The sequence below is a fragment of the Maylandia zebra genome, linkage group LG17, assembly GCF_041146795.1.
Source record: "Maylandia zebra isolate NMK-2024a linkage group LG17, Mzebra_GT3a, whole genome shotgun sequence".
Lineage (NCBI taxonomy): Eukaryota > Metazoa > Chordata > Actinopteri > Cichliformes > Cichlidae > Maylandia > Maylandia zebra.
Window position 1 is genome coordinate 22,328,540 of NC_135183.1, and position 14,198 is coordinate 22,342,737.

Genomic DNA, 14,198 nt, shown 5'->3' on the forward strand with positions numbered 1-14,198 from the left:
TTCTTCGCACCGTGTCGCTCCTCTGTCCGGTCATTCGGGTCTGGACTGGGACTCGGGCACGCTCCGCAGCGGGAGATGATGCCTCATTCATCTTTTTAACGAGTTTTGAAGTAGAGGAACTGCAAGATGCTGGTGACGCTGCTGACGCTGCTGCTGAGCTTCAGCGGGACTTTACTGGGACAACTGGAGGACTCTGAACTTGAAGATGATGTTGATTTGGCGGACTTTGGTTTAGACATTGTAAGATTGTTAAAGGAGACGTGTTTGAGCTTTTGGTTGTCAATATTTCGTCTTCTGATGATGTTTTTGTCTCCAGGCACCGCGCAGGGTCCCTCGCCAGGTGAAAACTATAATAACCAAGGTAAAACAGCTGTTTCAGTTACTGAGATATTGCGTGTTTATGCATTTTTTTAATATATTATTTTGGAGGATGGAGGGGGTGGGTGGGATGAAGAGCAGCCTCGTGTGGATTTAAATTATAATTTAAATTCTTTATTTCAAAATGATCAAATATGAGAAGAAATACTTTATCTTATCGTTCTGTCTTAAATCTGTTCATTTGTCACTTTACCTGAGAGTTGAGGATTTTGTAACAAACACTGTAATAGAATGCATGACCTACTTTTAGTTATTTAGAAGTTGATTTTGTCACTCTGAACCTCTGCACGTTGGGCGGAACGCATAGGACTGCCAAGCGCGCAGACGTGCCAAAGTATATGTCATGGCCTGGATCTTAGCTCACGAGCACGAATTCCTCTCAGTATTGAGTCAGTGTAAATTTGGAGTTCTAGCTTTCGTTGGGATGAAAACTGAAGTGATGAATAACTATCGGTGATCACAGCAGCTCTCCGTAAAATCTTGCCAAATTTAGCCAAAGCGCCACCGGTGCATGTTTTAGTGTTGTCGTTATTACTTCTTCTTCTTTCTTTTTCTTTCTTTTTTTTTACTTTTACTTTGTAGGAGACCAAACCTCACATCCAGGAACTCTCCATCAAGACCACGATCATCTCCCGCTACGCTTTCACCGCGGTGTACTGCTCCTTGCTCAACCGCTACCCCGCCGCTAGTGAGGGCGTCTTTCAGTTTCAAATCCCCGCTAATGCCTACATCTCCAACTTCACCATGTAAGAGCCACACAGGTCATCTTAATAGGATGGTGGACAGAATTATTAGTTAATGACTTAATAGACTGATAAAGGGAATAAAGCTGGTGATTTAGATTTTTAAATCTCGATTCTACACATCTTTAAATCTATATTTTCTCTTGAAGCCACATAACTCTCTCCCAGCTTATTGTGAGTGATTCTGCGTTCTGGGATTTTTTGGCGATTTTAAAAAGACATATTCTTTCTTTTATCCTTTTAATCATCTTGCTGTCTTTCACATTGTTCTTTTAGAATGACATTGATTGGTTCTATAGATAGCAAACATAGTTGGACTTGTGAAGGTCTAAATTTGGTGCTTAAGTCTCAGTTGGCAGAAGTTTCATGGGCTGTGAGATGTGGTTAAAATGTCTTGACACACTAGGCATTTGGCCTATATGAAGTCCACCTGTGGCTGAAATAAAGCATCCAGAATCAACCTGAGTTAAGGTTATCAGTCAAGACCAAATGTGGCAGAAGTGGAAGGCATTTGGAGCAAATATTCAGTGTTATCTGCACTCACGTCACTATTTTAATTACTGAATTGACATGGTGAATCAGATTCCAATAGATATCACTAATGATCACATGTATAACTGTTAGCAAGTAACAGAACTCAGTTAAAATTAGATTTTTATATGCATTCATTTATTTGTTTGACTGAAGCAGTTTTTGGATGTTGTGGAAGATATTTTATGTTTCCAAAAGGATTTCAGGGCTGGAAGGTTTTATGATCTTTCCATTTCTTTGCATATGTTGACAGGAAAGGGTGAGCTTTAATGCACACACACTCATAAATGCACACACACACACACACACACACACACACAGATTAGCTCACTTATTTTCAGCACTGGACTCCGTAAACAGCTGAAAACATGATTTCTGCAAACAAATTCTGTCCTTTGTCCAAGAAAATCCTAGTTAAACTGTAACAATAGGTGCTCGTGAACGTGAGCACCACTAATTCTCAACCTTTGACCCCAACACACCAGGATCATTGGGGGGCGTGTCTACCAGAGCGAGGTCAAGCCGAAGGAGAAGAGGGTCAAACAGGAGAGAGGAAAATCTGGGACGAAGGAGCCAGGTGATGCAAGGTAAGAGAGGATGAACAGGTGTCTGTGCGCCAGTTTGAACTTAACTGTGTGGCCGCGTCCTCCGAATTACAGATTGATAGCATCCCATCTAAAAATCCTTCTACCCCTACAAGCACAAAGGGTGAACATGTGTTAGTGTGTGCGGGCACAAAGGCTGTAATGATCGTCTCTCCTCAGGCATAAATTGTGCCCCAAGAAGTGACACATGGGAGAAGTGACATCATACCATTTAGAACTGCCATGCAGAAAAGTGACATTTCATTAAATGTCATTCTGTGAGTCACAGACTCTACTGTAAATAGATTAAGCAGGCAAAGAAGGACGGGGCTGAAGGAAAAATGTGAGATTATTTGGAAGCAGTGAGTCCAATTTAGTGATATCACCACTTGGACTGTTTGCTTTGCTGCTCCACCTCTTTCAAAAAAATCATCCACCTTCATTAACTGCTGTAATGCTCCTTCCCTCATCTATCTAAAGCTGCTCAGTTATTATTTCAATACATAGGGGCATGGTCAAGAAAACTTAATCTTCCCATTCATTTGAGATGCATGGCAGTTAATGTGCAACATAAAAAAAAGGCTAAAAGCAAATATAACTGCAGGCAGTTTCAATAAAATTTAGACAATTAGACAATTTCTAAATACCAAGTACAAGAACTCCAAAAAATTGAAAATCTGCAAGATTTCAAAACCTCATAAACTTTAAATTAGCTCCATTTAGCAAATTCATTTCAGAGATTGCAAACTCCAAATATAATAAATCATTTAGCTTGTGCAAAGCTCCAAACATAAACCATAAACAAGTTATTTCCCCCAAAGCACACTACAGCTTTATCTCTTTTTTTTTCACATGCCATGTTTATTCTTGACTTTCTTCCAATATCATGTAATGTAATGTACTGTTTTTCATGATTACAGGAAACTTTGGTATTATAGCATTATACAGTGTTCTGTGAATGTAAAGGTTTAAGTTGTTGTTATTCTGGGTTTTTAGGTTAATGGTTGTGTATCTCTGATGAATTTCTCACTGTGGAAATTGGTTGGTTGAATTTATGGTCCCCACATTTGTTTCTGGCTACACAGAGAGGGATTGTGCAGAGTTAACTGACGTAGAGGATGCAGGGATGCACTTGCATGTCATTCTCCAAAAAGCTGACAGTGCATGGCTCAACAGCGATGGCTTTATTTGATGGTGACTAAGAAGGAAGTGGAACAACAGCGTTCAGCACAAGCAGGAAGACATGTTAAAACAAATGTCAAAGATCAAAAAGCCCACACAAGAATATCTAGTCGAGAGTTTTCATTGGTTTTAACACTTTACAAAGAAGCTTGTTGTCTGGCATGAGTAATATCTGCCTTGCATCAGGAGCTAAGCTAAGGGACCAACAGCACAAACATAAACAAGACCAGCCCACGTTATTAGTTGTTCCATATAATTTTGATACTGCACCCACGCACTGCTCCACAGCTGCAGACCTGCAAACTCTGCATAGCATCTTCAGATCACTAACTGAGCCACCATGACCGGGAGTAGTATTTTTTATTACTATGTAATGGTGGAAGTAGAGGAAATGCACAAAAGCTGATATATTGTCATAGTTCAGGACCATTGACTGCTGATAGAGCACAATTGAATCACTAAACTGTGTGGCAATGGGGCAATTATCCATATTATACTGTAAAACTTAGATTCTATGCATCACAGTACTTTATTTTTTTTTTTTTTTACATTGAGCTGCTGTTGTAGATTACAGTAAGCAGACTGTAAAATAACTGTTTATTGCTGCACGTCTAGCTGTCATTACTGTGCTTTAATTTAACAGGTAAGTAACTGTAATTTTGCAGTTTATTCCACTTCATCCTCTTACTTTCTTTGACTGCCTCCTCTCCTCTCCAGTCCAGAGCCAGAAGTGGAGGTGTTCAGAATGGCGGCTAAAATACCTGGTCGAAACCGGGCGGTCTTCCTTCTGACATACGAGGAACTTCTACAGCGCCGGCTAGGACGCTACGAACACGTGACCAGCCTCCGGCCCATGCAGCTGGTCAGCCGCCTCAGCCTAGACGTCACCATCGTTGACCATTCCCCCATCACGGACCTGGAGGTGCTGCCGCTCCGGAACGGCAAGAGCAACGCCGCCGCCAACACTGCAACTGCTCCTAAGCCACCAAACATACCAGGTTCATAGATATTGAGTACTGTGCAAAATCTTTGGGAAGTTAAAAGTTAAGACTGTTATTTAAGTTCCAATAGCATATAGACAACACAAAACAAAAATCAAACTAATAAAGCTTAATGGCATAAAGAACTCTCGATAAATAGTAGAAAAAAATCAAGTAGGGCTGGTCTATGTAGTCTTTGTAGTCCATAAAATGTGGAGAGGTCACCAGTTTAGATTTACTGTTATAAAATCTCCGGTTCTTGATCCCTGTTAAAGCATTTCCTGTCTTTGTGCTCCAGCCAAACCTGAGCTTCCCATCACCACTGTGATCAAAAACGAAAAGAACGTCTGCAAGATCACCTTCAGCCCCAACATCATCCAACAGGCAAAGATCACCACCAGTGGCATCCTGGGAGACTTCGTGATCCGCTATGATGTTCAAAGAGACATGGGGATCGGAGACATTCAGGTGAAAGAACATCTCAAATGTGCTTAATAAACACAGACAGGGCCAAAAGTTTTCATGAAAAAAACAACTCAGCGACAATAATTGTTATATACTACATGCATGCTTGCAGATTTCCCATCCAGCAACGTTTATCCACCCACCTGTTAGTCATTCTTTTCTCTGGCCTCCTGCCACCAGCCTCATGTCACTGCCAAACTCCTGTCTGTCTTCGGAGCAGAACTACAACTGCAACCGATCTCACTGGCTGCTGCACGTCTGTCTTTGTTTCTCAGGTTTTGAACGGCCATTTCGTCCACTACTTTGCCCCCAAAGACCTTCCTGCTGTGCCTAAGAACGTGGTGTTTGTGATCGACACCAGCGCCTCCATGTTGGGGACTAAGATAAGACAGGTATTGCAGTATACCCGAAAGAAAACTATTGCATCAAACAGCAGAATACTAATGCATTTTTTCCTTAATTTATGGCAGCTGTAAAACTACCATTAAAATGAATCTGCAGCGTGTTCCGTGATTAATGTTAGGATAATCAACAACAGAAGGAAAATAAACTGTGCAGGAACAAAAATGTAATTCAATTTACTTTAAGGCTGTCAAATGTCTTTTGTACCAGTAGATGGGTTTCTGAGCAAACGATGCGACACTGACAAAGATCATGATGAAACTGAGATCTTGAGTTGGGAAATGGATGGTAAACGGAGTGGTACTTTATGGTACCTTTCTGCCTAATCTGAGCAAATTTCTTCCTTCCAAAATTAAAAAGGGGGAAAAAATGGTAGTATGGCTAGGGAAAGAAAAGGGGATGACAAAATCATGGGAGTGGTTCTTTCCATTTTGATTAGTCACTTCCTGTTGGTGTTTCTAAGGGTGCTGAATTTAGTAGGGATGGTAGAAACATGTCAAGCAACATCTAGTCAAGTACCAAGTCCTAATTTATTTTGCCTTATTTTCCATACTGCTGCCCATCAGTTTCTATGTATTTGTCAATAGCCACCATGACGTTATCCATGACAAGCGAGGGGCGGTATAAGAATTTCCCCTCTCGCCCATGCGTGCGGTCTACCCTGCAAGCTCGGGTCCTCTACCAGAGGCTGGGAGCTTGAGGGCCCTGCGCAGTATCTTGGCTGTTCCTCGGACTGCGCTCTTCTGGACAGAGATCTCCGATGTTACTCCTGGGATCTGCTGGAGCCACTCGCCTAGCTTGGGACTCACTGCACCTAGTGCTCCGATTACCACGGCGACCACTGTTACCTTCACCCTCCACATCTTCTGAAGCTCTTCTCTGAGCCCTTGGTGATTTCTCAGGTTTCTCGTGTTCCTCGTTCCTGATGTTGCTGTCATTCAGAACCGCTACAGCTATCACTACGGCCACCTTCTAAATAAAAACACAGCAAGCATATTTTGTGTGTGGGTTTTGGAGTTAAATAAATAAGTAAAGACTAGAGGTCCAGAGTGTGTAAGCAGGGAAATTTCTTTTCCAGTGTTAGTGTGTTTACAGCTTAGCACCTGCCTGTTTTCCAACTTTAATGTGCTTCGTTTGTTAACTGAAGGGTTCGCTCTTGAATTTTCCTGTTACCAGTGAGCAGGCTTTTCCTGCTACACATTGTGAGTTTGGATTTGGACAGCTTACATTTACACTAGGCTCATAAGCTTGGTGTATTTTCACATTAGAGTGTTACCCAAAAGTTCCACCCTGGAGCAGAGGTCCTGGACACCAACCCTTCTCCTAAAGGAATCTGAGGAAATCTACATTTTCTGACCACCTCTCTTCCTTTATGAGGCTCTTTCCCTGTTTTAAAGTTGAATTTTAAAAGCTGCACTGGATAGGAAATGTGACACCCCCACCTCCTCACGCCCACACTGGAATATCAATATCAGACCTTTTCCTCCATCTGCTGTAGCACGATAATCCCCTCAGCCAGAGCTGATCTTTACAGCTGCCATGAAACAGAAAAGAGGAGAGAAAGTGAAAAACAGATTTTCACTGAGAGAGAAAAGTGGAAACTGTGAGGGAGGAAGGTCAGAGTCTATGGGGTAATGGAACTTTCTGGACAACAGTACCCTCGACCCTCTGATCCCTCTCCCCACCAACAGCAGCCCCAAGTGGGCTGCAGGAACAGAACAACGAGTGTGTTTTGATGTGGCTGCACAATAGAGGTTTTTCAGTGAAGGTCAATCTGTGGTTCTGACCCCTGCAGTATACACCCCATATAGACATCTAAGAAGCTCCTCAGCAGCAAATCATATATCTCTCATCTGCTCATTTTTGCAGATCTGAAGATGAGGATTCAACACGGAAAAGCAGGAAGTTTTGTCTCCAAATAACTCTTATTTCTTATTTCCCCTGTACTTAAATATGAAGAAGTAGCATATTCTGTAAAGATCTGACAGAATATGGTATCAAGTTTTATGGTACATTTAAATTCAATGGTTCCACATCAACAGCAAGTATCTGAAGTTTATGTATTCATCAACTTTTATGCTCTGTCGGTCAAATTTTGAGTAGATAAGACAGAAAACATTACCACTGCGGGATAAAATGCTAATTACTTAGAAGAAAGAGCTCCAAACATTCGAGTTCAAGACCTAGCAAATAGCACTTTACACATGAACTACATGTCACCACTGGAAAATGTTCTGTCTGTAAATCCAGAAATGTCCAAAGCTATTGTATGTATACACGTGTAGTGTTTTTATCCGTAAAGAAACATACCACAGTGGAAACAATGACAGAATTTTATTTTGGCAATTAAAGCAAATAAAGAAATCAGGTAACAAACAAACCTTGTTTTCTTTCAAGGGATGATGAAAAGAAACTCTTCACAGTGATTGTTGGGATGGGGTTGGTGCTGATAGATGTTTTGAGTGTTTGCTTCCAACCCTTGCACTTTACAATACAATGAGCAGGAATGCAGGTTCAACTTAACCTAAGATAACCTAAAGCAAATACTGACACAGGCTCGAAAATAGCACAGAATTACTGTGAACATGACTGTTTCACCACGAGTTCCACCTGCAAATTCAATCTGAAATTCGTCACTGTAATAAGGATAAAAAAAATATTCAGTAGAAAAACACAGAAAAGATGTGGGTTTGAATATGTAACTCAATATTATGCTGGCTCACGATCAGAAAATATAAATTAAAAACTGAAGTTTTATTTAATTTTAAATCCATAAAAAGAGAATGCTGAAAGAAACTGATAATATTTTGATTGCCACTAAATATGAAATGGAAAAGCCAGGAAGGGCAAAGATATCAAGGAAAATCTGCCAAAATTACAAACATTAATACCTAAAGACAGGAAAAGCAAAAAGTTTCATTTAAACAGTCTGAGCGCTGCAGTAAATTATTTATTTTGAGGGTCTTTATTCTGCATGAATTCGTGAATCTTTGACAAAACAGAGACACTCAAACATCGAAGATGTTTACTGTCTTGTGATTTTTTTATTTCCCGTCTCCCAGACTAAAGATGCCCTCTTCACCATCCTGAGGGACCTGCGGCCCGGCGATAACTTTAACTTTATCAGCTTCTCCAATAAGATCAAAGTTTGGCAGCCAAATCGTCTCGTGCCAGTGACCCCCCTCAATATCAGGGACGCCAAGAAGTTTATTTACATGCTGGCGCCCACTGGAGGTGAGACGGTTCGTCTTTGTCTTGTCCTTTTGAAGACTTGAAGTAAAACTGCCTTTAATAACAGCAGTGACCTTCTTTGCTGATAAATAGATGTTGTTGTAGACTTAAAGTGGGAAAAGTGAGTGTTTAATAAGGACAGTAAACATATTAAAGTTTAGCTCAGTCACTGTGTTTCCATAACCTGAGATGTAAACCTAGTGATGTCCCTTCACTGTAGGCACCAACATCGATGGCGCCATCCGGACCGGCTCGTCTCTGCTTCGAGACTACCTCTTGGGCCCTGACAGCAGCCCGAACAGCGTCTCGCTCATTATTTTCCTGACAGACGGGCGGCCCACTGTCGGAGAGATCCAGTCCGTGGCGATCCTGGGGAACACTCGCTCAGCTGTGCAGGAAAAATTCTGCATCTTCACAATTGGGATTGGTAATGATGTGGACTACCGACTGCTGGAGCGTATGGCTCTGGAAAATTGCGGGATGATGAGACGCATCAATGAGGAGGCTGACGCAAGCGCCATGCTCAAAGGGTATGGCTTTGACATGACACCTTATAGGCTACAGTTGATATTTACGGGGCAATGAGCCCCATTTTGCTAATGAAGATGAGAGAATTTAAGGAAGCTTATTTTAATGTGTCTAAAATTCGCTTAAGATTATTTGACACTATGATCTAAAACCGCTGCAAAAGGACTCTGACATGGCTTAGTGTTAGGGGGTAAGTAACTGGTCGGAAACTGGTTTGAACATGTAGTCTGGATGAGATCTAAATTAGGTGTGAGGCTAGTCTGAAGTCTGTCTTGTTGTTAAATTGAAACTATACCACAATTAGCCTGGTCTTCTTTTAGTCTAAAATTGGTCCAAAAGGTTCAACATTAAATTTGGGGAGAAGGTCTAAACTCTGAAGGTCTGGTACTTGGCTTTAGTCTGGTTTTTACTTGACAGTCTGATGGCTGTCAGCCTTACACTGATCTAAAACTGGTCTAAAAGTCAACTAACACTGACTCGTTTTCAAACCAAGGAAACAAAGGAAAACTAATTTTTAACCAGTCTTTGCTGGAATTTAACTGACCTTAAACTGGTTTAAAAAGCAGGTCTGAAGCCTTTTTATGACTGTAATCCATCTATAAGATTAACTGTTGAGAATTAGTCTCTTTCTATCCAAGCTCCTTAGACAACCCTGACCTGAATGACATGGGCATTTTATCACAAAACAACACAAAAAATTCAAGACGAACATTGAGATGTATGATTAAGTAATTCTTACTTTCAATAAACGATTACTACCCAGTGCCCTTCACCTTCATAAATTTATAATCTCATTCTTATTAAGCAATTAGCTGTCCTTAATTCCTCCCTTCTCCCGCTCTGATATGCCCGTGCGTCTCTCATCGACCTATGAGGGAACCACGACCGCAAATGTGACGGTGCTGACAAAAGACGTCTTTAATCAACTCTCTCTCTGAGCTCTTTTTTTTCCTATCCTTGACGCATGGTCCTCTTCTCCCTCTCTCTTCCGCACTCAGACACACGAGGTGTTTGTTCAGTTGAGCAGGAATGTGTGTGTTTGTGTGTTGTGAAACCTGCGTCTGAGTATGTACGAGGGGTTAACAGACAGACTCCAAAGATAATAGCCCCTGATCTGCTTGAACAAACATATTCATCAGGAGGTGAGGAGGTTTGCTGTGACGTGACGACAATGACAGGCCGCAGGAACTCTGAAGTGGGGTGGCAACAGCTTAAGGGGTTAGACAAGGGAGTTTATGGCCGGAAGGTGGCTTATTTGAATAAACAAGATGAGGAAGTATACTATAAGACCCTTCTTTTTCTGACACTGATCACCTCTCTCGTGGTGACACTGAACAAGCAAATGCAGGTTTGGAAACTCTATGCACAATGTGTAAAATTATATAGTGAAAAACATGCTTGATAGAATTTTTAATGTTAGAACTGTGTTAATGTGTTAGTATTACTACTGGACTCTGCTGGGCAAGCAAAACCCAGCTTTACTGCTTATCAGATGTTCACCAATTAATAATCTATAATATTAAAACTTTTATACTTTATAACTTTTATATAATGTTAAAGTTGCCAAAAAGAACACTGCACATTTAGTTGTTTGTCCAACTAATGCCTGACTGAGCTAATTTGATTGATCTCCTTTCAGCTTTTCTTTCATTCAACTGAAACTCTTCATATATTTGTGTTTCTTTCTAGGTTCTATAATGAAATCGGAACTCCTCTGCTGTCTGACATAAGAATCAACTACACGGAGAACTCCGTCCAGTACGTCACTCAGAATCTTTTCACCAACTACTTCAATGGCTCTGAGATCGTCGTTGCCGGCAAGCTCACAAACGAAAGCGCAGAATCTCTCCACGTGCAGGTCACTGCCAGTAACAACGATAAGAGCATCATACTCGAGACAGACGTACCACTGCGAAACCGGCAGATAGATACAGAGAAGCATGTGAAGTTAGCCACTTCTGCAATGGCGACGGGCGTCAGAGCCCTGGGAACTGACGCGACACAGAAATTAGGAGTCGCTTTGGGTTCGGTAGCAGAAGACTTCGTGGAACGTGTGTGGGGTTTCCTAAGCATCAAAGAGGGGCTGCGTTCACGACTGCGCAGCCAAACCAGCAAGGACAGGGAAGGCCACACTCAGCAAGCCACCAACCTGTCCATGACCTATCACTTCCTCACTCCTCTCACTAACATTGCGGTGGAGAAGCCTGAAGTCCTGACTGATGGCACCATGGCCCCAGCGCCCACCATTACGCCAGGAGCCGGTGAGGCTACCTCACCTGCCAATGACCTGCCAGGAGACACAGATGACAGAGAGCCACAGACACCTGACAGGGACCTCAACAGCCAGGCTTTATCGCAGAGCAACACAATCGGTAAGGTAGTGGCTCCCAGGTTTGGGGGTGCAGGGTGTCTGTAAAGTCTGCCTAATGAGTTCATGAGTATTTTCTTAGTTAAAAACTGTAAGCAAAATCTACTCAGGAGGAGCCGGAGGGCCATAACAAAATGATCAAGACATTGAACTAGCCCCCAAACTCTCCATACCTCAGATCTGATCAAGGATCAACCCCATCCACACAAACCCTACCCTACAACTCGCAACTCCAAAGACTGCAAATGTCCAAATGCCAAACACTACAGGACATCCCCCTGTGGAGCTTGAATCCTTGTCCCAACTCATGAAAGCTGTTTTATCAGTATGGGGAGTTACACAGTATTGGGCAGGTGGTTTCATGTTGTGGCTATTTATGAAACAGAAAATGAAGCAAATAAGGTTACACTAGCAAACAAAAAGAAGATGAAATTTGAAAGGAATTAAAACCATTATCTCATGTAAGAACATGCAGACTGTCTCTTTTCTGTCAACCCGCATTACACTAACAGTTAATCCAAACATAGTTATCGTTAAGAATTGGCATTAAGCAGTTTCTCAGGTTTGTTACTAAGACTGAATTTTCTCTTCCTTCTAGGCAAAGTTGTGAGAAGACCAACAAAGAAATTCATCACCCTCTCCAAGACATCGGGTAACTCCAGAATTTCTGTGCTTTTCCCCTTCTTTTTTGGGGGCACTGGAAGCATATATGCAGTGATGACATGGCACCAACTTAAAAGACAGAAGAAGGGGAATGTATAGTAGACTCGCTCTACACTCTGTGTGGGCAGCCTGTAATTTGGATGTCGGCAGTGATTACACAGACAGCGAGAGGTTCACAGATTCCTCTGAACCTGACCTGAAGAGAGGAAAGAACGTACAGGGTCTAATTGAAATGCCAACACAGGCACTACGTGGCATTTTAAACCTTAAGTGCTGTGTGCTAATGGAGTCTGAAAGAGGATGTTTGTGGATGTGTTACAGTAAAGAGAGGGAAGTTCATCAGAAGCAGTTAGTGAGGGCTAATAGCCCTGTCATTAGTGTTGCTCTGTCATCTCACTGCTCCCCTCTTCATCTTGGTTGGTTCTCAGCAAACTGTCGGTGACTCCAGTTGAACAAATAAACTCTAACCTAGGAGTAATACACAGACAGACACACGGATGTAAACGCATGTAAGAAAATCATCCATCAGTTTGCTGTTTATTTTCACAGGTTTTCTTATCCCAGAGTCATTTAATGCTGATAGATACCATACTTTAATTTACAGCTTTATTATTTATTTTCATTTTACCAGCAGCAATAATTTAGCTTGTTTTGTTTTCACCTCATTACAAAATTTTCGTCCTTGAGACACTTGCTGCAGGAAGCACCCTAAAGGTAGTTTTGAGTACTTTGGTACGTCACTGTGTGCATGTCGACAGATGTTGTCAGCACAATATCACCAGAACTCTGCAACAAGCTGTCAAAAAGCCTTTACAAGTGTGCAGCTGAGATGGGTTCGGTAATAATACAGGATTTACGTTTGAGTCCTGATGGTCAAAACTTGCTGCAGCTGTAATATTAACACAACATGACTTATTTTCTCATTTGAGCCACAGTCCTACCCCCTTCTTATTTCATAGCTACCCATTGTTGCACAATAAAAAAATTTTTCTTAAAGCACCTCTTCAATTAAAAACCCATGAAAGGCTGATTGGTTACTGTCGTCATCCCCCTGGATGGCCGGTTGGTGTCGACACCCAAGTTTGTGAATGTGATAAGTGAAGAATACTGCAACACAGAATTTTTAAATTCATACAATAGGTGCATCTACTAAAAATCTCAGACGAGTTCAAATCTTAGTTACCTTGACCTCAAGGCCATTCCCCTCTGACCTTTTCACACAGACCTGCTGGTCACTGGATACCTTTTCTTCTTTTAGACCATTCCCTCACAGACAACAAACTATGTAACTTTTCTGTACATTTTATCAGTCTACCAGCATATCTCCAGTATCTAATTGTGTTGAAAATGCTAAATATTTTTTATTGCCCTAACAGATTTATGAACCAATAATTCTTGCATGAGTGAATTGCATTTAATTGTGTTTTTCCCCCGTTAAACCCTCTCACAGCGGATGGTGACCCCCATTTTGTTGTTGAGTTCCCCCTGAGTAAACTGACTGTGTGCTTTAACATCAATGGCGAGCCTGGACACATCCTTGGCCTGGTCTCCGACCACAAATACTCTGGTAAGACTTGTGACTAAACCCTATACACCATGTTCCAAATTATTATGCAAATGATATTTTTCTCAGTTTTTCCTAAATAGTCGATTCAAATGACAGTCGGCATAATTTTCGAGTCATCAACCATTAGAGTATAATTCAAATGTTACTCAACAAAACTGCCAATGAAAACAGTGTTTTTCAAAAATATAAAACTTAAAATGCACAGTTCCAAATTATTATGCACACAAAGTTTCAAAACATTTTATAGGTTGTAGAGAACTGAAAATGGTAATTTGTTGAATTTGCAGCATTAGTGGATCAATTTCACTGAAATCAAAAGGTATTTCAATCAAAAACTTCTTAACAGGTCAAATTACATATTAACATAGGACCCTTTATTTGATAGCAGTTTTACAATTCTTGTATCCATGGAACTTGTGAGTTTTTGGAAAGTTTCTACTTGAATGTCTTTGCAGGATGTCAGAATATCCTCCCAGAGCTGATGTATGGATGTGAACTGCCTCCCATCCTCGTATTTTTTTGTTTGAGGACGCTCCAAAGGTTCTCAATAGGATTGAGGTCAGGGAAGAATGGGGG

The 14,198-nt window shown here is 41.4% G+C and overlaps 2 protein-coding genes across 2 annotated transcripts in view; one reads left to right on the forward strand and one right to left on the reverse strand.

Moving 5' to 3' along the window:
• itih5 (inter-alpha-trypsin inhibitor heavy chain 5) overlaps positions 1-14,198 on the forward strand; it is a 24,078-nt gene continuing 9,880 nt past the window's right edge. The window contains exons 1-12 of the mRNA XM_004569992.6: positions 1-240; positions 317-361; positions 961-1,124; positions 2,138-2,239; positions 4,136-4,416; positions 4,697-4,866; positions 5,139-5,255; positions 8,328-8,499; positions 8,717-9,026; positions 10,714-11,396; positions 11,991-12,044; positions 13,506-13,622. Coding sequence (XP_004570049.3) covers positions 127-240; positions 317-361; positions 961-1,124; positions 2,138-2,239; positions 4,136-4,416; positions 4,697-4,866; positions 5,139-5,255; positions 8,328-8,499; positions 8,717-9,026; positions 10,714-11,396; positions 11,991-12,044; positions 13,506-13,622 — 2,329 coding nt within the window. The 5' untranslated portion in view covers positions 1-126. The remainder of the gene's footprint in view (positions 241-316; positions 362-960; positions 1,125-2,137; positions 2,240-4,135; positions 4,417-4,696; positions 4,867-5,138; positions 5,256-8,327; positions 8,500-8,716; positions 9,027-10,713; positions 11,397-11,990; positions 12,045-13,505; positions 13,623-14,198) is intronic.
• Positions 7,581-14,198, reverse strand: part of tmem110l (transmembrane protein 110, like) — a 24,551-nt gene continuing 17,933 nt past the window's right edge. Inside the window, exon 9 of the mRNA XM_076876214.1 lies at positions 7,581-12,523. The gene's annotated coding sequence lies outside the window, so the exon portion shown is untranslated. The remainder of the gene's footprint in view (positions 12,524-14,198) is intronic.